At 49.3% G+C, this 22,988-nt stretch overlaps 1 protein-coding gene across 1 annotated transcript in view; it reads right to left on the bottom strand.

Annotated features, from left to right (window-relative positions):
* The window catches only part of LOC141161265 (uncharacterized), a 29,942-nt gene extending 8,432 nt beyond the window's left edge, over nt 1-21,510 (bottom strand). Inside the window, exons 1-2 of the mRNA XM_073646050.1 lie at nt 21,087-21,510; nt 19,630-19,753 (exon numbers count right to left, since the gene is read on the bottom strand). Coding sequence (XP_073502151.1) covers nt 19,630-19,753; nt 21,087-21,399 — 437 coding nt within the window. The 5' untranslated portion in view covers nt 21,400-21,510. The remainder of the gene's footprint in view (nt 1-19,629; nt 19,754-21,086) is intronic.
* Nucleotides 21,511-22,988: the final 1,478 nt, after the last annotated feature.

Genomic DNA, 22,988 nt, shown 5'->3' with positions numbered 1-22,988 from the left:
GACTGATTTCAAAACTGTTTTGTTCACGGATGAGTGCCGTGCAGCGCTCGATGGTCCAGATGGATGGAGTGGAGGATGGCTGGTTGATGGACACCCCACGCAAACACGGCTACAGCGCCAACAAGGAGGAGGTGGAGTAATGTTTTGGGCTGGAATCATGGGGAGAGAGATTGTCGGCCCCTTTAGGATCCCTGAAGGCGCTAAAGATGAACTCCATAATGTATGTGGATTTTCTCAAACAGCACTTCCTGCCATGGTTCAAGAAGAAGAACCGTGTATTTCACAGCAAGATCATTTTTCTGCATGATAATGCACCATCTCATGCTGCACATAAAACATCTGCATCTCTGGCTGATATGGGCATAAAAGGGGACAAACTTATGGTGTGACCCCCATGCTCCCCTGACCTCTACCCCATTCAGAACCTTTGGAGCATCATTAAAAGGAGTGTCTATGATGGCGGGAGGCAGTTCACATCTAAGCAACAGCTCTGGGAGGGTATTCTGTCCTCATGCAAAACAATTGAAGCAGAAACCATCCAAAACCTGACAAATTCAATGGACGAGAGAGTTCAGAAGCTCCTTTCGAACAAGGGGTCCTATGTGAAAATGTAACATCACCTAGAATAAAGTTTTGAGTTGAAAACTGTTTGATTTCAGTTTCTAACAACCTGCTAATGCTTATAATTTCAAAAATGACCATTTTTTTGGTCTTTATTAAAATGAAAAGGTTGATCAAAAAGTTTGGGGGATCTAAGAGTGTGGCAACCCAGTAGTCATGATTACTTCGAATTCTGACAATATGAGGGTCATGCTGCAGGTAGTGCAGCAAGAAGGCACTTATGTGCCTTGCGCATCTCGGAGCCCCAAAATTATTTTCCGGGCTAGATGCAGCTAAAAATTATTTTTAATTTTAAATCTGGTGAAGCTTTAGTATAGATGGCCTAATAGGATCAGTGCTGCACACTGCTACAAAGCCCAAATTATTTTCCAGTCAAGATACAGATAAACATGATTAGTAATTTGAAAGCTTAAAACGGTTGGTAGGGTGATTTTAACCAATCATCAAGCTTTTACTCTCCCCAGGATGACACAGGGGTAGAAAAGTCGTTTCGGATCCATGATTTGTTCATCTTTATGAACGTGAGTCTGTCTACATTATCAGTGGAGAGCCGCGTGCGCTTATCTGTCAGCACACCACCAGCAGCGCTGAACACACGTTCAGACAGAACGCTGGCTGCGGGGCATGACAAGATCTCCAAGGCGTAAGTGGCTAGCTCCGGCCATTTATCCAGATTGGAAGCCCAAAAAGAGCAAGGGTCCAGTGACACAGTCGTGGCTTCAATGTTTACTTGGAGATACTCCTGTACCATCGTCTCTAGGCGTTGACTATGTGTCAGACTTCTTGTCTCCTGTGGCCTTGCAAAGGATGGGCTAAAAAAGTGGTGAAATGATTCCGCAAAATTGATGTTACCAGCAGATACTGTGGTTCTGTCACGGTTTGAGTGCTGAACACTTGACGGTCCCACGGTTGGCAAGTTGGAACTGTGAGATTCACTACGTGCACCACTGGTATTTTGTGGAAAAGCACATGTAAGATTCTGCAACAGTCTCTGCTGATACTCCTGCATGCGTGCATCCCTTTCTATGGCAGGAATAATTTCTGCAAATTTACTTTTGTACCGGGGATCTAACAGTGTGGCAACCCAGTAGTCAGGATTATTTCTAATTCTCACAATTCGAGGGTCATGTTGCAGGTAGTGCAGCAAGAAGGCACTCATGTGTGTTGCGCATCCAGGAGCACCAAGTCCCTGTTGTGTTGGTGGCGAGGTAACAATCATGCTTCCTTCCTCTGTCCTCTCCCCCCAACCTCGCACAACAGAAATGTGATCAAGGTCTCCCTCATCTGATGAGTCTTCCATCAGTTCGTCCTCCACTTCTTCCTGGGCTCCTGCACCTTCCTCACTAGTTTGGCTGCTACCATGTGCCCTGGTAAAACCATCTCCCCCACCCTCACATGCCTGCCGCCTTGGTGCTGCCGACCGTCTGGACCTTGCAGATGTTAGCCCTTCCGCATACAACTCCTCCTCCTCTACTTCCTCCACCTCCTCTTGTGCCACCACCTGACTCCGAATTCTGTTTAACATGTGCTCCAGCATGTAAATCACCGGAATAGTCATGCTGATAATGGCATCGTCAGCACTAAACATCTTCGTCGCCATTTCAAAACTGTGCAGAAGGGTGCATAGGTCCCTGATCTGAGACCACTCCTCCAGCGTGATTTGCCCCACCTCTGAATCTCGTTGGCCCAGGCTATACGTCAGAACGTATTGCACCAGGGCTTGTCGGTGCTGCCACAGTCGCTGCAACATGTGCAGAGTTGAATTCCACCGGGTAGGCACATCGCATTTTAGCCGGTGAAGTGGCAGGCCCAACGACTTCTGTAGAGATGTAAGTCGCTGAGCTGCGGGATGCGAACGGCGGAAGTGAGCACACAGCGACCGTGCCCTCTGCAGAAGGCCATCTAGTCTGGGATAGTGGGCTAAAAATTGCTGGACAACCAGGTTCAACACGTGAGCCATACAAGGCACGTGTGTGACATTGCCCCGGCGAAGGGCCGCACTCAGGTTTGCAGCATTGTCGCACACGGCCTTCCCTGGTTTCAGGTCCAGTGGAGACAACCATTCATGAAATTGGTTCTCCAGAGCTGACCACAACTCCTCAGCTGTGTGACTCACATTTCCCAGACATTTCAATGTAAAAACCGCCTGATGACGTTGAGCCCTACTGCCAGCATAGTAAGGAGGTGTGCAGGATCCCTTCTGCGCAGTTAGAAAGCTTGTGGCATGACCAGACAGGCTTTGGGTGCAGGTGGAAGACCGAGAGGAGGTTGAGGAGGCAGAAGCAGTGGAGGAACTTTGACATAAAGAGGATTGACGCACAACTCGTGGGGACGGCAAGACTTGGACAGCAGCCCCTTGTCCTGCTGTCACCATAGTTACCCAGTGCCCAGTCAGCGACATGTAACGCCCCTGTCCATGCCTACTCGTCCAAGTGTCTGTGGTGAAATGCACCCTGTCACACACAGAGTTTCTCAAAGAAGCGGTGATGTTGTGTGCGACATGCTGGTGGAGCGCAGGCACACCTTTCTTTGAGAAGTAGTGCCGACTGGGCATCTGGTACTGGGGCACTGCGACGGACATAAGGTCTCGAAAATCCTCTGTGTCCACCAGGCGGAAAGGCAGCATTTCTGTAGCCAAGAGCTTGCAGATGGTGAAATTCAACCTCTTAGCTTTCTCATGGCTAGGAGGAAATGGTCTTTTACTTGTCCACATCTGAGGGACCGAGGGCTGGCTATTGTGCTTAGACGGGGTTGATAAGGGTGTCCCCGGCAAACTGCCGGTCTGTGAGGAAGATGCAGGCGGACATGTTACGTTGCCTTGATCCAAAGGTGGTGCTATCGATGTCGGACAGTGCTCAAGACCAGCTGGTGTTACCACCTCCAAAGAAAATGATGACCTGCCAATCACGCTGGCTGTTGCGGGTAAAGAGGTGGCAGGTCTGCGCCCCAAAACAGGTGTGACTGCTGTCCCCCCAGTCACAGAGGATGAAGAGGCCGCGGATGCACAAGATATGGCAGACGGTGGTTGGCCCGGCCGGCTAGACCGCATTGTAGCACACTGAGCTTCCCACTGCAACTTATGCTTCATGTCCATGTGCCGGTTCATGCATGAAGTACTCAAACTATGTATTTTTTGGCCTCTACTTAGCTTTTGCTGACAAATGTTACAGATAACACGAGTTGGGTCATCTTTATCGATCTGAAAAAATGCCCAGGCTATGCAAGGCTTAGCACCCATGCGACCTGAAGAGCCACCACGACTTGTGGTGAGAGGCAGAGTTGTGTTTGAGGATGCAGTTGTTGACGTGCTTCCAGTACTACGTCTCTGTCCAGGAAGGCGCAACCTGACCTCGTCGTCACTAGCATCTTCCTCCACCTCCTCTGCTGACCTCATCTCTTGGCTGACTGTGGGTTGACAGTAAGTGGGATCTCCGACCTCATCATCATCACCCTGTGCGTTATCACACCCGTCGTCCTCAGAGCCAACCTGTTCCTGCCCTGACAAAAAACTAAAGTTGTCGCTCCAATCAGGTATTTGAGTCTTATCATCTTCTTCCTCATTGTCTCCACCAACAGGAGTTACAGTTTGGGAATGAGGGTCTACATTATGGTCAGAACCTTCTGCGTCTGGTCCTGGATCCGACTCATAAAGATTCTGGGCATCAGTGCAGATCATTTCCTCGTCTGGATTCACAGAAGCGCTGGAGTCGACCTCTGTGAGGAAGCAAGTGCGATTTGGGTGACACCTTTGAGGACTGGAGTATTTGTGATGTTGAAGTTGATGTGGAGGAGAGCCCACTTAGAGGAGCACTTGATATCCGTTGAAGCACCTGCTGTTTTTGTGCCTCATCTGGAATTTGTAGCGATTGGCGTGGCCGTAAGAAAGGGATCTTATCACATTGTCCGCTAAAAGAAGTAGACATTTTAGTTTGGCTGGAAGATGGTCTTTCTTCTGCACCTACCCCACGGACACAACCTTTTTTCCCCTTCCCAACACGCCTATTCCCCTTTCCACCAGCAGCAGGCCTTTTTCCACTCATTTTGGTGGTTAACTAATTCACAACTCTGGAGTTGTTTGCACAAAAAAACAATGGATGGTAACCGAGCAGAGCTGAGTGGCCAAACTGTGGTATTAGGCCAAAACTATTGGCTGGGTTAGATGCAGAAAAAAATTATTTTTAATTTGCAACCTGATGGAGGTCAGTATAGATGGACTAATAGAACAAGTCCCACACGCTGCTAGAAGCCCAAATATTTTTACAGAGATAAATGAAGAAAAAAATTATTTTTAATTTGCAACCTGATGGAGGTCAGTATAGATGGACTAATAGACCAAGTCCCACACACTGCTAGAAGCCCAAATATTTTTTCAGAGCTAGATGCAGAAAAAAATTATTTTTAATTTGCAACCTGATGGAGGTCAGTATAGATGGACTAATAGACCAAGTCCCACACACCGCTAGAAGCCCAAATATTTTTTCAGAGCTAGATGCAGAAAAAAATTATATTCAATTTGCAACCTGCTGGAGGTCAGTATAGAAGGACTAATAGAACAAGTCCCACACACTGCTAGAAGCCCAAATATTTTTTCAGAGCTAAATGAAGAAAAAAATTATTTTTAATTTGCAACCTGATGGAGGTCAGTATAGATGGACTAATAGACCAAGTCCCACACACTGCTAGAAGCCCAAATATTTTTTCAGAGCTAAATGAAGAAAAAAATTATTTTTAATTTGCAACCTGATGGAGGTCAGTATAGAAGGACTAATAGAACAAGTCCCACACACTGCTAGAAGCCCAAATATTTTTTCAGAGCTAAATGAAGAAAAAAATTATTTTTAATTTGCAACCTGATGGAGGTCAGTATAGATGGACTAATAGACCAAGTCCCACACACTGCTAGAAGCCCAAATATTTTTTCAGAGCTAGATGCAGAAAAAAATTATATTCAGTTTGCAACCTGATGGAGGTCAGTATAGATGGACTAATAGAATGATGCTATGCCCAAAAGATTTTACTTCACTAGGTGCAGTAAAAAAATTGGTATTCTATACACAGGTGTTATATCTTGCAACACAGATAGGCTACTCCACTGACTAACACACTCTGCAATAGGCCAAAAAGGATTAGCTTTGCTAGATTCAGCCAAATGCTGTGAAAAAAACTTGCACAGCACTGGCACAGACCTGCCTGGCAAAAACTGATAGGAACTGATGTAACCTAGTCCTGAAAAGGACTCCAATTACAATTAGTCTTTACTCCCACAATCTATCTATTTAAGAGCACAGACCTGCCTGATAAAAGTCGTAGGAAATGCTGTAACCTAGTCCTTAAAAGGACTGCAATCACAACTATTCCCTACTCCCAAGCTATCTGTATATTTGTGCGAAAATTGGCTTGAAATTAACAAGGTATAGCGCACACAGCAACAGCGGTGCCGTCTAACACGCAGCTGCAGCAGTGAGAAAATGGTGGCGACGGGGAAAATGGCTTGGTCTTATAGGGCAAGGACATGTGACATACACTGCCAATCACACATGCCCTTGCTTGTGTGAAAAAAAGCACTTCGCTCCGTGTGTGCGCTGCTGATAGGCTGACAGATTGCACCTCCCCACTGCAAATGCGGGAAAGAGAAAAAAAAATGGAGATCTTCATTGTTCCTGCAGAGATCCATCCCCTGCCCCTCCCCCCGCCCCGCTGTACACTCAAACTGCGTATTAACATTAATTTTCATCATTACTGAGAAAAAATCCAGTTATGATTTTGGTGCACGAACAGTTATCGAACATAACCTCGAACAGCCGAATTTTTCTCAAATTGTTCGTGTTCGCCGACCGGCTCGAACACCGCCCAAAACAGCTTGAATTTGAGATTGGCGAACAGTTCGAGTAGAACAACGCTCATCTCTAGTGATTACACACAGCCCAGCCTCATCTCATCCCAACATGGATTGGGTGACAATTAGGAAGAGGAGGAGGAGGAAGAACAGGAGCTAGTTTCATGCGCTATAGACTCTACTACCTGCACAAATGTCATACCGTCTGTTCTGCGTGGATGGCCTGAGGACAGAGAAGAGGAGAATGAGGAGGAGGAGAGCATGGTCAGTCGTCCTCTTGGTGAAGACACGGAAGTCTGGCACGCATGGCTGAGTTTATGTTACGCTGCCTTTCCCACGACCCTCGTGTTCTCAAAATTTTGAGTGACAGTCATTACTGGTTAGTGACACTTCTAGACCCATGCTACAAGGAGAACGTTATATCTGTTATTCCTGAGGTGGACAGGTCTACAGTAGGAGACCCGCTCCTTTATGGGAACATTTTTTTATGAGGCCCTCCTCCACGTCTCTTCCAAGGGGCATTGGAGTGCCTCCCAATTTTTGGCACCCCTTGCATTCACTGCATAGGCCAAGACTATGGGAGACCCACTTCAAAATTATGGGAACATATTTTCATGAGGCCCTCTACATCTCTTCCAAGGGGCATTGGAGTGCCTCCCAATTTTTGTCACTCCTTTCATTCACTGCATAGGCCAACACTATGGGAGACCCATTTAGTAATAGTGGGAATATTGTTTTCACGAGGCCCTCTGACCTCCACGTCTCTTCCAAGGGGCATTGGAGTAGGTCCAAATTTTTGGCAGCCCTTGCATTCACTGCATAGCAAACAGTATGGGAGACCCACTTCCTAATAATGGGAACATTGTTTTCAGGAGACCCTCTGACTTCCACGTCTCTTCCAAGGGGCATTGGAGTGCCTCCAAATTTTTGACGACCCTTGCATTCACTGCATAGGCAAACACAATGGGAGACCCACTTCCTAATAATTTGAACAATGTTTTCAGGAGGCCCTCTGACCTCCACATCTCTTGCAAGGGTTATTGGAGTGCCTCCAAATTTTTGGCAACCCTTGCATTAACTGCATAGGCAAGCACAATGGGAAACCCACTTCCTAATAATGTGAACATTGTTTTCAGGAGGCCCTTTGACCTCCACGTCTCTTCCAAAGGGCATTGGAGTGTCTCCAAATTTTTGTCAACCCTTGCTTTCACTGCATAGGCAAACACAATGGGAGACCCACTTCCTAATAATGAGAATATTGTTTTTCAGGAGGCCCTCTATGTCTCTTCCAAGGGGCATTGGAGTAGGTCCAAATTTTTGGCAGCCCTTGCATTCACTGCATAGGCAAACAGTATGGGAGATTCACTTCCTAAAAATGGGAACATTGTTTTACAGGAGGACCTCCTCTACGTCTCTTTCAAGGGGCATTGGAGTAGGTCCAAATTTTTGGCAGCCCTTGCATTCACTGCATAGGCAAACAGTATGGGAGACCCACTTCCTATTAATGGGAATATTGTTTTCATGAGGCCCTCCTCTAAGTCTCTTCAAAGGGGTATTGTGGTGCGTCCAAATTTCCAAAGGGATATTGGGGTGCGTCCAAATTTTGGGCAGCCCTGCCACTCACTGCATATGCAATAACAGTATAGGAGACCCACTCTTTAGTAATGGGAACAACAAAGCATAGCCGGCTGATGGCTCTCTAAGAACAGTGAGGGCTGACTGCTGGCCCTTTAAGAATAGTAAAGGCCGCCTGATGGCCCTATAACAATAGGCTTTGTGACTTTCAGAGTCCCTCCTTCATAAATGAAACAGGATGTGTCTGATCATGTCTCACACACCACATGGCCAGGTAAGGTTGTAAAATGTTAAAATTACATTTTCCGGTGAATGCATTTGTCACGGTTGAAAGCAATGCAAAAGTGCAAAAACGCATCAAAAACGCTACGTGTGAACATACCCCAAGGTGTAGAGGAGTATTTTTGTTTTTGGTTATTTATTTTGCCTTATATACAAGTCACTACCCTGGAAAGGATGTTCCTTAGCATATTTCCCAGGAAAATCCATTTTGGTTTCGTTTTGGTATGTTTTATTGTGAGTCCTTAAAAGTGGCGTAATACCTCTGACAACGTTGTTGACAGCAGTGACCTGGGAGTCAGAAATGCTTCCAGGGGTGTTGTCATGCTGTTCTCATGCCATTTGAGCACTGTTCCCATTGAGTTGGGCAATTTTTAGACCCTCTGCAGACCGCCGGGGGGAGCCGCCTGAAATATGCTCGAGTTTCCTATAGACTTACATTGGGCTCGTTGCTCGGGTCAAGCACCCGAGTATTTCAATGTACTCGACCCGAGCATCGAGTACCCGAGCATTTTAGTGCTCGCCCATCACTAGTCTTTATCTACTCCTCCAGTTTCATTGGATCTGTCCTGTTGCAGTTCTCCCTGGACCAGCGTAAGCAGAGCAGTCTTACCCGGCTTCAGCATAGTTCTGAAGTGTCTGTGCCATGGACATTGAGTTTATTCTATGTTTAGAATACATTATATGCATTTGTGCTTTGTCTGGTCCTCAATACAAGTCTGTCAGATGAATTTTATCTTCTGTTACAGTATATCGGGGTGCACTTGATGATGTTGGGGAAAGTTACATTGTCACCTTCTCATTAATAATTCCTGTGAAGCCACTATAGTAAATAACGTGTGGACAATTTGCATCATACAATACAATGTGCAGCGATAATGTCTAATCTTTGTATAGCGCAATATAGCAGCAAGAGTATTTTTACATCATTGCTCACATTACTGTCTATCCTATCTATCTGATCTAATACTGGAGATACCAGGGGTGATGAGGTTAGAAGAGGCCGCTCACACTGCTGTCCACCCTGTTTAACTGATATCATACTAGAGATACAAGAAAAGAGCTGAGGTAAGAAGAGGCTGCTCACACTGCTGGTCATCTTGTCTATCTGACTTATTACTGGAGATACCAGTTGTACTGTGGTAAGGAGAGGCTGCTCACACTGCTGTCCATCTGGTCTATTTGATCTAATGCTGGAGATATCAGGGGTGCTGAGGTAAGAAGAGACTGCTCACACTGCTGGTCATCTTGTCTATCTGATCTAATGCTGGAGATACCAGGGATGCTGAGGTAAGAATAGGCTGCTTACACTGCTGTCCACCCTGTCTATCTGATCTAATGCTAGAGATACCAGGGGTGCAGAGGTAAGAAGAGGCTGCTCACACTGCTGTCAATCTTGTCTAACTGATCTAATGCTGGAGATACCAGGGATGCTGAGGTAAGAATAGGCTGCTAACACTGCTGCCCACCCTGTCTATCTCATCTAATGCTGGAGATACCAGGGGTGTTGAGATAAGAAGAGGCTGCTCACACTGCTGTACATCTTGTCTATCTGATCTAATGCTGGAGATACCAGGGATGCTGAGGTAACAAGAGGCTGCTCACACTGCTGTCCTCCCTGACTATCTGATCTAATACTCTAGATACCAGGGATGCTGAGGTAAGAAGAAGCCACTCACACTGCTGTACACCCTGTTTATCTGATCTAATACTAGAGATACCAGAAGAGCTGAGGTGAGAAGAGACTACTCAAACTGCTGGTCATTTTGTCTATCTGATCTATTACTGGAGATACCAGTGGTGCTGACTTAAGAAGAGGCTGCTCACACTGCTGTCCATCTTGTCTATCTGATCTAATGTTGGAGATATCAGGGATGCGGAGGTAACAAGAGGATGCTCACACTGCTGTCCTCCCTGTCTACTTGATCTAATACTCTAGATATCAGGGGTGCTGAGGTAAGAAGAGGCCGCTCACACTGCTGTCCATCTGGTCTATCTGATCTAATGCTGGAGATATCAGGGGTGCTGAGGTAATAAGAGGCTGCTCACACTGCTGGGCATCTTGTCTATCTGATCTAATTCTCTAGATACTAGGTGTGCTGAGGTAAGAAGAGGCCACTCACACTGTTGTCCACCCTGTATATCTGATCTAATACTAAAGATACCAGAAGAGCTGAAGTAAGAAGAGACTGCCAAAACTGCTAGTTATTTTGTCTATCTGATCTATTAATGGAGATACCAGTGGTCATGAAGTAAGAAGAGGCTGCTCACACTGCTGTCCATCTTGACTATCTGATCTAATGCTGGAGATACCATGGGTGCTGAGGTATGAAGAGGCTGCTCACACTGCTGTCCATCTTGTCTATCTGATCTAATGCTGGAGATACCAGGGATGCTGAGGAAAGAATAGGCAGCTTACACTGCTGTCCACCCTCTCTATCTGATCTAATGCTGGAGATACCAGCGGTGCAGAGGTAAGAAGAGGCTGCTCATACTGCTGTCCATTTAGTCTTTCTGATCTCATGCTGGATATACCAGGGATGCTGAGGTAACAAGAAGCTGCTCACACTGCTGTCCACCCTGTCTATCTGATCTAATGCTGGAGATATAAGGAATGCTGATGTGACAAGAGGCTGCTCACGCTTCTGTCCTCCCTGTCTATCTGATCTAATACTCTAGATACCTGGGGTGCTGAGGTAAGAAGAGGCCGCTCACACTGCTGTCCACCCTGTTTATCTGATCTAATACTAGAGATACCAGAAGATCTGAGGTGAGAAGAGACTATTCAAACTGCTGGTCATTTTGTCTATCTGATCTATTACTGGAGATACCAGTGGTGCTGAGGTAAGAAGAGGCTGCTCACACTGCTGCCCATATGGTCTATCTGATCTAACATTGGAGATACCAGGGATGCTGAGGTAAGTAGAGGCTGCTTACACTGCTGTCCACCCTGTCTATTTGATCTAATGCTGGAGATTCCAGGAGTGCTGAGGTAAAAAGAGACTGCTCACACTGCTGTCCATCTTGTCTATCTTATCTAATGCTGGAGATACCAGGGATGCGGAGGTAACAAGAGGATGCTCACACTGCTGTCCTCCCTGTCTACTTGATTTAATACTCTAGATACCAGGGGTGCTGAGGTAAGAAGAGGCCGCTCACACTGCTATCCACCCTGTCTATCTAATCTAATACTAAAGATACCATAAGAGCTGAGGTAAGAAGAGACTGCTCAAACTGTTAGTCATTTTGTCTATCTGATCTATTACTGGAGATACCAGTGGTGCTGATGTAAGAAGAGACTGCTCACACTGCTGTCCATCTGGTTTATCTGATCTAATGCTGGAGATACCAGGGGTGCTGAGGTAAGAAGAGGCTGCTCACACTGCTGTTCATCTTGTCTATCTGATTTAATGCTGAAGATACCAGGGATGCTGAGTTAAGAAGAGGCTGCTCACACTGCTGTCCACCCTGTCTATTTGATTTAATGCTGGAGATACCAGCGGTGTAGAGTTAAGAAGAGGCTGCTCACACTGCTATCCACCCTGTCTATCTTATCTAATGCTGGATATACCAGGGATTCTGAGGTAACACGTGGCTGCTCACACTGTCGTCCTCCCTGTGTATCTGATCTAGTGCTCTAGATACCAGGGGTGCTGAGTTAAGAAGAGGCCGCTCACACTGCTATCCACCCTGTCTATGTGATCTAATACTAGAGATACCAGAAGAGCTAGGGTAAGAAGAGACTGCTCAAACTGCTGGTCACTTTGTTTATCTGACCTATTACTCGAGATAACAGTGGTGCTGAGGTAAGAAGAGGCTGCTCACACTGCTGTCCATCTTGTCTATCTGATCTAATGCTGGAGATACCAGGGATGCTGAGGTAAGAAAATGCTGCTCACACTGCTGTCCATCTTGTCTATCTGATCTAATGCTGGAGATACCAGGGATGCTGAGGTAAGAAGAGGCTGCTCACATTGTTGTCCACCTTGTCTATCTGATCTAGTACTAGAGATACCAGGGGTACAGAGGTAAGAAGAGACTAATTATATTGCTGTACATCTTGTCTATTTGATCTATTACTAGAGATACCAGAAGTTCAGAGGTAACAAGAGGCTGCTCACACTGCTGTTCACCTTGTTTATCTAATCTAATACTAGAGATACCAGGAGTGCTGAGGTAAGAAGAGACTGCTCACATTGCTGTCCACCTTGTCCATGTGATCTATTACTAAAGATACCAGGGGTGCTGGGGTAAGAAGAGGCTGCTCACACTTCTGTCCACCTTATCTATCTGACCTATTACTGGAGATACCAGGGGTGCTGAGGTAAGAAGAGACTGCTCACAGTGCTGTCCACCTTGTCTATCTGATCTATTACTAGAGATACCAGAGGTACAGAGTTAAGAAGAGACTGCTCACATTGCTGTCCATCTTGTCTATCTGACCTATTACCAGAGATACCAGGGGTGCTGAGGTAAGAAGAGACTGCTCACATTGCTGTCCATCTTGTCTATCTGACCTATTACCAGAGATACCAGGGGTGCTGAGGTAAGAAGAGACTGCTCACAGTGCTGTCCACCTTGTCTATCTGATCTATTACTAGAGATACCAGAGGTACAGAGTTAAGAAGAGACTGCTCACATTGCTGTCCATCTTGTCTATCTGACCTATTACCAGAGATACCAGGGGTGCTGAGGTAAGAAGAGGCTGCTCACACTTCTGTCCACCTTATCTATCTGACCTATTATTGGAGATACCAGTAGTGCTGAGGTAAGAAGAGGCTGCTCACACTGCTGTCCATCTTGTCTATCCGATCTTTTACTGGAGATATCAGTGGTGCTGAGGTAAGAAGAGGCTGCTCACACTGCTATCCATCTTGTCTATCCGATCTATTACTGGATATATTAGGGATGCTGAGGTAAGAAGAGCCTGCTCACACTGCTCTCCATCTTGTCTATCTGATCCAATACTGGCGTCTCCAGCGTGTATCATGTTTATGATGTGGTGCTAGGTACAGTATGGTGCAGTTCTTTGTATATCATTTTGCGGTTCTAGGTACAGTATGGTGCTCTTCTCTCTATATTACTTTGTTGTTGTTAGTATAGTGTTTTACTCTCTGTATACAGTTGTTTTATTATATATTCTGTATCCTGTGATATCCTCTTAGCTTTAGCTCATTATACAGTATACTAGATGGTGGCCCGATTCTAACGCATCGGGTATTCTAGAATATGTATGCGGCTGACCGGGCGCAATCAGCGAAGCAGTTTTTAAATGGGTTGTGCACTACTTTAAATTAACCCCCCAATGTATCCCCCCGGAGCCCCTAATGAATATTGGAGGACCGGGGAGCGAGGCCACCGGTCGGGGTACTTCTGCTGCGAGCAGCCGGGAGATGACCGGCTAGCACAGGGTGAGTGGGTGAGCATGTGAGGGAGATGACCGGCTAGCACAGGGTGAGCGGGTGAGGGTGAGCGTGTGAGGGTGTGAGGGTGAGCATGTGAAGGTGAGCGGGTGAGGGTGGGCGTGTGAGGGTGAGCGTGTGGAGGTGTGCGTGTGAGCATGTGAGGGTGACCGTGTGAGGGTGAGCGTGTGAGGGTGAGCATGTGAGGGTGAGCGTGAGCGTGTGAGGGTGTGCGTGTGAGGGTGTGCGTGTGAGGGTGTGCGTATGAGGGTGAGCATGTGAAGGTGAGCGTGATCGTGTGCGTGTGAGGGTGTGCGTGTGAGGGTGAGTGTGTGAGGGTGAGCGTATGCGGGTGTGAGGGTGAGCGTGGGAGCGTGTGAGGGTGAGTGAATGAGAGTGTGAGCGTGTGAGGGTGGGCGTGTGAGGGTGAGCGGGTGAGCAGGTGAGGGTGAGCGTGTGGTCGTGAGCATGTGAGGGTGAGCGTGTGAGGGTGAGGGTGTGCGTGTGAGGGTGAGCGGGTGAGCGTGGGAGGGTGAGTGTGTGAGGGTGTGCGTGTGAGGGTGAGCATGTGAGGGTGAGCGTGTGAGGGTGAGCGTGAGCGTGTGAGGGTGATCGTGTGAGGGTGAGCGTGTGAGGGTGAGCGTGTGATCGTGAGGGTGAGCGCGTGAGGGTGAGCATGTGAGGATGAGCATGTGAGGGTGACAGTGTGAGCCTCTGAGGGTGTGCGGGTGAGGGTGTGAGCGTGTGAGCGTCTGAGGGTGTGCGTGTGAGAGGGTGAGGGTGAGCTGGTGAGGGTGAGCTGGTGAGGGTGAGCGGGAGAGTGTGAGGGTGAGCCTGAGAGGGTGAGCATGAGAGGGTGAGCGTGAGAGGGAGAGCGTGTGAGGGTGAGTGGGTGAGCGTGTGAGGTGAGATTGTGAGGGTGAGCATGTGAGGGTGAGTGTGTGAGGGTGAGCGTGTGAGGATGAGGGTGAGCGTGAGAGGATGAGTGTGTGGGGGTGAGCGTGTGAGGGTGACGGTGTGAGCGTCTGAGGGTGTGTGGGTGAGGGTGTGAAGGTGAGCGTGTGAGAGTGTGAGCGTCTGTGGGTGTGCGTGTGAGCGGATGAGGGTGAGCTGGTGAGGGTCAGCGGGAGAGTGTGAGGGTGTGCATGAGAGGGTGAGCGTGAGAGGGTGAGCGTGTGAGGGTGAGGGTGAGCGTGTGAGGGTGAGATTGTGAGGGTGTGCGTGTGAGGGTGTCCGTGTGAAGGTGAGCGTGTGAGGGTGAGGGTGATCGTGTGCGTGTGATCGTGTGCATGTGAGGGTGTGCATGTGAGGGTGTGCTTGTGAGGGTGAGCGTGTGAGGGTGTGCGGGTGAGGGTGAGCATGTGAGGGTGATCGTGTGAGAGTGAGGGTGAGCTTGTGAGGGTGAGGGTGAGCGTGTGAGGGTGAGCATGTGAGGGTGATCGTGTGAGGGTGAGCGTGTGAGGATGAGGGTGTGTGTGTGAGGGTGTGCGTGTGAGGGTGTGAGGGTGAGCGTGTGAGGGTGTGCGTGTGAGGGTGAGCGTGTGAGGGTGAGCATGTGAGGGTGAGCGTGAGCATGTGAGGGTGATCGTGTGAGGGTGAGCGTGTGAGGGTGAGCGTCTGTGGGTGTGCGTGTGAGCGAGTGAAGGTGACCGTGTGAGGGTGAGCGTGTGAGAGTGAGCTGGTGAGGGTGAGCGGGAGAGCATGAGAGGGTGAGCGTGTGAGGGTGAGCGTGTAAGGGTGAGAGCGTCTGAGGGTGTGCGTGTGAGTGTGTGAGGGTGAGCGTGTGAGGGTAAGCGTGTGAGGGTGAGCGTGTGAGGGTGTGAGCGTCTGAGGGTGTGCGTGTGAGCGGGTGAGGGTGAGCTGGTGAGGGTGAGCGGGAGAGCGTGAGAGGGTGAGCGTGAGAGGGTGAGCGTGAGAGGGTGAGCGTGTGAGGGTGAGCGTGTGAGGGTGAGAGGGTGAGCGTGTGAGGGTGAGAGGGTGAGCGTGTGAGGGTGAGCATGTCAGGGTGAGCGTGTGAGGGTGAGAGGGTGAGGGTAAGCGTGTGAGGGTGATGTGTGAGAGTGAGGGTGAGCGTGTGCGTGTGAGGGTGTGCGTGTGAGGGTGAGTGTGTGAGGGTGAGCGTGTGAGCTTGTGAGGGTGAGGGTGAGCGTGTGAAGGTGAGTGTGTGAGGGTGAGCGTGTGAGGATGAGCAAGTGAGGGTGAGCGGGTAAGGGTGAGCGGGTGAGCGTGTGAGGGTGAGCATGCGAAGGTGAGCGTGTGAGGGTGAGCGTGTCAGGGTGAGAGGGTTTGAGGGTGAGCGGGTGAGGGTGAGTGGGTGAGGATGAGTGTGTGAGGGTGAGCGGGTAAGGGTGAGCGGGTGAGGGTGAGCGTGTGAGGGTGGGAGGGTGAGCATGTGAGGGTGAGCGTGAGCGTGTGAGGGTGAGCGTGTGATCGCGAGGGTGAGCGGGTGAGCGCATGAGGGTGAGCATGTGAGGATAAGCGTGTGAGGGTGACGGTGAGAGCCTCTGAGGGTGTGCGGGTGAGGGTGTGAGGGTGAGCGTGTGAGAGTGTGAGCGTGTGAGCGTCTGAGGGTGTGCGTGTGAGCGGGTGAGGGTGAGCTGGTGAGGGTGAGCTGGTGAGGGTGAGCGGGAGAGTGTGAGGGTGAGCCTGAGAGGATGAGCATGAGAGGGTGAGCGTGAGAGGGAGAGCGTCTGAGGGTGAGTGGGTGAGCGTGTGAGGTGAGATTGTGAGGGTGAGCATGTGAGGGTGACGGTGTGAGCATCTGAGGGTGTGTGGGTGAGGGTGTGAGGGTGAACGCGTGAGAGTGTGAGCGTCTGTGGGTGTGCGTGTGAGCGGGTGAGGGTGAGCTGGTGAGGCTGAGTGGGAGAGTGTGAGGGTGAGCGTGAGAGGGTGAGCATGAGAGGGTGAGCGTGAGAGGGTGAGCGTGTGAGGGTGAGTGGGTGAGCGTGTGAGGTGAGATTGTGAGGGTGAGCATGTGAGGGTGAGTGTGTGAGGGTGAGCGTGTGAGGATGAGGGTGAGCGTGAGAGGGTGAGTGTGTGGGGGTGAGCGTGTGAGGGTGACGGTGTGAGCGTCTGAGGGTGTGTGGGTGAGGGTGTGAGGGTGAGTGTGTGAGAGTGTGAGCGTCTGTGGGTGTGCGTGTGAGCGGGTGAGGGTGAGCTGGTGAGGGTGAGTGTGAGAGTGTGAGGGTGAGCGTGAGAGGGTGAGCATGAGAGGGTGAGCGTGAGAGGGAGAGCGTGTGAGGGTGAGTGGGTGAGCGTGTGAGGTGAGATTGTGAGGGTGAGCATGTGAGGGTGTGTGTGAGGGTGAGCATGTGAGGATGAGGGTGAGCGTGAGAGGGTGAGTGTGTGGGGGTGAGCGTGTGAGGGTGACGGTGTGAGCGTCTGAGGGTGTGTGGGTGAGGGTGTGAGGGTGAGTGTGTGAGAGTGTGAGCGTCTGTGGGTGTGCATGTGAGCGGGTGAGGGTGAGCTGGTGAGGGTGAGCAGGAGAGTGTGAGGGTGTGCATGAGAGGGTGAGCGTGAGAGGGTGAGCGTGTGAGGGTGAGCGTGTGAGGGTGTGCGTGTGAGGGTGTGCGTGTGAGGGTGAGCGTGTGAGAGTGAGTGTGATCGTGTGCGTGTGATCGTGTGCGTGTGAGGGTGTGCATGTGAGGGTGTGCTTGTGAGGGTGAGCGTGTGAGGGTGTGCGGGTGAGGGTGAGCATGTGAGGGTGATCATGTGAGAGTGAGGGTGAGCTTGTGAGGGTGAGCGTGTGAGGGTGAGCGTGTGAGGGTGAGCATGTGAGGGTGATCGTGTGAGGGTGAGCGTGTGAGGGTGAGGGTGTGCGTGTGAGGGTGTGCGTGTGAGGGTGTGAGGGTGAGCGTGTGAGGGTGTGCGTGTGAGGGTGAGCATGTGAGGGTGAGGGTGTGCGTGTGAGGGTGTGCGTGTGAGGGTGTGAGGGTGAGCGTGTGAGGGTGTGCGTGTGAGGGTGAGCGTGTGAGGGTGAGCGTGTGAGGGTGAGCGTGTGAGGGTGAGCGTGAGCGTGTGAGGGTGAGAGCGTCTGAGGGTGTGCGTGTGAGTGTGTGAGGGTGAGCGTGTGAGGGTAAGAGTGTGACGGTGAGCGTGTGAGGGTGAGCGTGTGAGAGTGTGAGCGTGTGAGCGTCTGAGGGTGTGCGTGTGAGCGGGTGAGGGTGAGCTGGTGAGGGTGAGCGGGAGAGCGCGAGAGGGTGAGCGTGAGAGAGTGAGCGTGTGAGGGTGAGCATGTGAGGGTGAGCGTGTGAGGGTGAGCGTGTCAGGGTGAGCGTGTGAGGGTGAGAGGGTGAGCGTGTGAGGGTGAGCGTGTCAGGGTGAGCGTGTGAGGGTGAGAGGGTGAGGGTGAGGGTAAGCGTGTGAGGGTGAGCGTGTCAGGGTGAGCGTGTGAGGGTGAGAGGGTGAGGGTGAGCGTGTGAGGGTAATGGTGTGCGTGTGAGGGTGAGTGTGTGAGGCTGAGCGTGTGAGGGTGAGCGTGTGAGGGTGAGGGTGAGAATGTGAAGGTGAGCGTGTGAGGGTGAGCGTGTGAGGATGAGCGTGTGAGGGTGAGCGGGTAAGGGTGAGCGGGTGAGGGTGAGGGTGAGCATGTGAAGGTGAGCGTGTGAGGGTGAGCGTGTCAGGGTGAGAGGGTTTGAGGGTGAGCGGGTGAGGGTGAGCGGGTGAGGATGAGTGTGTGAGGGTGAGGGTGAGCGTGTGAGGGTGGGAGGGTGAGCATGTGAGGGTGAGTGTGTGAGGGTGAGCGTGTGAAGGTGAGCGTGTGAGAGTGAGCGTGTCAGGGTGAGAGGGTTTGAGGGTGAGCGGGTGAGGGTGAGCGGGTGAGGATGAGTGTGTGAGGGTGAGCGTGTGAGGGTGTGAGTGCGTGAGGGTGTGAGTGTGAGAGGGTGAGTGTGAGAGGGTGAGCGTGAGAGGGTGAGCGCGTGAGGGTGAGCGTGTGAGGGTGAGCGTGTGAGAGTGAGAGCGTCTGAGGGTGTGCGTGTGAGTGTGTGAGGGTGAGCATGTGAGGGTAAGAGTGTGACGGTGAGCGTGTGAGGGTGAGCGTGTGAGAGTGTGAGCGTGTGAGCGTCTGAGGGTGTGCGTGTGAGCGGGTGAGGGTGAGCTGGTGAGGGTGAGCGGGAGAGCGTGAGAGGGTGAGCGTGAGAGAGTGAGCGTGTGAGGGTGAGCGTGTGAGGGTGAGCGTGTCAGGGTGAGCGTGTCAGGGTGAGAGGGTGAGCGTGTGAGGGTAAGCGTGTCAGGGTGAGCGTGTGAGGGTGAGAGGGTGAGGGTGAGGGTGAGCGTGTGAGGGTGAGCGTGTCAGGGTGAGCGTGTGAGGGTGAGAGGGTGAGGGTGAGCGTGTGAGGGTAATGGTGTGCGTGTGAGGGTGAGTGTGTGAGGCTGAGCGTGTGAGGGTGAGAATGTGAAGGTGAGCGTGTGAGGGTGAGCGTGTGAGGATGAGCGTGTGAGGGTGAGCGGGTAAGGGTGAGCGGGTGAGGGTGAGCGTGTGAGGGTGAGCATGTGAAGGTGAGCGTGTGAGGGTGAGCGTGTCAGGGTGAGAGGGTTTGAGGGTGAGCGGGTGAGGGTGAGTGGGTGAGGATGAGTGTGTGAGGGTGAGGGTGAGCGTGTGAGGGTGGGAGGGTGAGCATGTGAGGGTGAGTGTGTGAGGGTGAGCGTGTGAAGGTGAGCATGTGAGGGTGAGCGTGTCAGGGTGAGAGGGTTTGAGGGTGAGCGGGTGAGGGTGAGCGGGTGAGGATGAGTGTGTGAGGGTGAGCGTGTGAGGGTGTGAGTGCGTGAGGGTGTGAGTGTGAGAGGGTGAGTGTGAGAGGGTTAGTGTGCATCGCCGCTGACCTCCGTGCGGCAGATGAGCCGGGATAAGATGATTATATATATAGATAATAATTGATATATATTCAGTGTTCAGTATTCAGCTCAGCCACTGACCTGTAGACAAATATTGGATAAATGAAGTCCGATGTCTGCACATAGCGCTCCGCCTCGACGATTCTGTCCACCAATCCAATGCCCTTACTCCATGATACTGTTTGATTGAGTGGCAGCAAATTACCTGATGAAAAAAGAAAAATGAAGAACAAAAAGTAACAGTTTTCCCTGAGGTCCATATCCAGTAGACATCTACATGGAGAGATTTGAAATAATTAACAATTAGGTTCAAAAGCAAATCCCTGACCCCATTTCACATTATGCCTAAAATTATATCAGCCGGAGATTGGGCTCATGATTCCAGGCGAGGCTTTGTAGCGATCATATAACAAGGTCTAACGCAGCCATTCAGGTGCGATTATCACAGTCAGTATAAAAGATGACGACAGGGAATGCAGCGGCGTTGTATGCTTGTACAATACAGGCTTCTTCTGATAGTGATTTACTATTTCAGTGCTGAAACTGATTGAAAATTCGTGTGAAATTCTCAATATGTGAATAATAATCCAAGATTCAAGTGATGAGGGAGGTGCTAATGTGCTCTACCACCTCCTTAGGTGGAGGTCTGGGGTGACTCTTACTCCAGGAGGGCCAACCATGGACTGCATTTACCCGCAAAATCTTTTAGCAATGTAGGCATCCTCAGTACACTGATATTGTTAACAAGTGTTGTGGAGCAGAAAGCCATCAGCTCTCTACTCCGAAACTTACTACTCCACAAGATGCAGGCTACTTCTGGCCTGCCACCACTGGTAGAGGAGCTGCCAGAAGAGAATTCGAAGGCTGTGATAGACAAGGAACCAGGATTAGGTGTGAAAAACTTTTATTTTAATCATGTTATGGAGAAATGTACTGTGGGGGCCATCATGCTATGTAAAGGGGGCAAGGGACACCATCCTACTGTGTGTGGGCAGAATTATATGGGGACATTATACTATGTATAGAGGCTGTATGTGCATCATACTGTATATATACCAAATGCATACTGTATATAGGGGTAATGGGACACACTGAAGATGGGGAAATACTGAAGGGGGCAGTGAGGAGCAGTATGGAGATAGATAGATAGATAGATAGATAGATAGATAGATAGATAGATAGATAGATAGATAGATAGATAGATAGATAGTAGTGTTGAGAGAGTATGTTCTATTAACCCTTTCGCCGAGTATGCTCGGGCCGAGCTCCGAGTATTTACAGCTGCTCGGTGATATGGTTGAATCGCTCCCGTGTGCATGATTTGTGACTGTTTGACAGCTTTATTACATGGGAGGAATGTCTATTTCTTACACATTCCTCACATGTAATAAAACTGTCAAACAGTCACAAATCATGCACACGGGATTCAACCATATCACCGAGCAGCTATAAATACTCGGAGCTCGGCCCGAGCATACTCGGAACAGAACATACTCGCTCAACCCTAATAGATAGACATCTTGAGCATAAATATTTACCTAATTGTGCAAATATTTCCCCAGTCTCGTACTCGTTCATGATGGAGCAGCCTCGGTTGTCCACCAGGGTGAGTGTGTCGGTGAGCTCGTAGGTGATCCTCTCCGTGGTGTTACCACCTTGTTTGTCTTCGGAATCAGCGTAGGTCTTGAACTCGGTGTCATCCAGGACGTACTTACAGGTGTTGATGAAAGACGATTTCCCATGACCCAAATAACCAAAGAGCTGGAGGAGGACTCGGGAGAAGCCCTTATTGTTACAGTCCTGGAGACTGAAGTTCTTGATGTAGTCGGTCATTTCAGGAATGCTCTGCATGGTTCTCACCGGGAGATGCTCCGAGTCTCGACCTCTTACACATACAAAGGTGGAATGAAGACGAGAAGAGCTAGATGTGTTTATTACAGCCAGGAAAGTGAAAGTGAAAACCTTTGTGACGGGTTTACAAGAAACTGCAGATCTTACACACGAGGGGCCTCACCGTAGACCAGAAATCTCTGTGTCCTGCTTTATATAATATCACTGATGTATCTTAGGTCACCGCAGTCATAAAGCCGGACATACGTGAGAACATTCTCCATATTAACCATCAGACTGCTGCTTTGTGTGTGACTTTTCAGTATCTTATTACCTGGAACAGGGGCGGTGGAGGGTCATCAGCAGCCCAAACCCCCAAAGAATCTGTCCTCCTCTACACATACACTCATATACGTACGGCACATGATATCTCTGTTCCTGCAATACCAGGTCTAGATATATCATCCAAGTATACAAAGACCATTAGTACCAATAATACCTCTATACAAAGCTGAAATTATACCGTCACACCACGACCACTACATAGTGAATAAATAATACTTCTACCGAACATAATAAACTATACAAAAAACATTAATGCCAATGATACTTTTATACAACTCTATATGCTACATATACTACCACAGTAACAAACAGTTACTTAATTTAAATAATAAAAAAAACACTTTTAGGTGAAGTGTGGCCCTGGGCAAAAGGTAAAAGTGGGCCCCAAATGTTAGCGCATTGCACCATCACACATAGAGGATGCGTTTACACAACCGTTAATCGAGCTCTATCAACTATATTGAAGTCGTTCGGTGCTTGTTTACTCGCCTCTTTACACAAGATGACAAAAAATTATGGGGGATTTTGTTCCAGCATAAACAATCCAATCACCCGATGAATGAGCAGCATTTTGCTTGTTTGTTGGGCGATTGCTGACATGTTTACACCAATGAATTTCCGTCTTCACTGACGATATTTAAACAAGTTGATACTATACAAACAGGTATATACACTTAGCACATACACACACGTATGTCTACATAAATACACACATTTGTACATACACAGAGCACATACATACATATACATTTGTATGCACAAAGCATATACATACAGACACAATGTGCTCAGAGGACATACATGCACATGCAGAGCGTATGCTTTCAGACACAAAGAAACGCCTTATCGTAGCGACCAGGTACACATGAATTGGCTAATTTATGCGCTAAGATTTCTCAGTTATTTCTACTTTCTAGAGCAGTAATGATATTCTAATGTCATATATTTCATGTTTGCATACTTAGCAGTGCAGAGTGCTACTTTATTTGTTAGTTGTATATGGAGGTATCTGCTCCTAGTAAGCACCTGTACGCACCTATTTCTTGTTTTGAAAGTGCCAGTCAGTTTTTTCTGATTACATGTATATAGAGCACATACATACACACATGTATACACTAAGCAAATACATATAGACACATGTATACAGAGGGCACATACTTGCACACACATATACAAACCTAGCACATACATTAATAATCATGTATACAGAGCATATTCAGACACAACTATATACAGAGCACATACATACACAAAGCACATGCATA

The sequence above is a fragment of the Phyllobates terribilis genome, unplaced genomic scaffold (genome assembly GCF_046119375.1).
Source record: "Phyllobates terribilis strain yellow unplaced genomic scaffold, ASM4611937v1 Scaffold_9__5_contigs__length_417890890, whole genome shotgun sequence".
Taxonomy (NCBI): Eukaryota; Metazoa; Chordata; class Amphibia; order Anura; family Dendrobatidae; genus Phyllobates; species Phyllobates terribilis.
The sequence above is the reverse complement of the archived record's forward strand: the minus strand, read 5'-3'. Positions and strand labels throughout refer to the sequence as shown.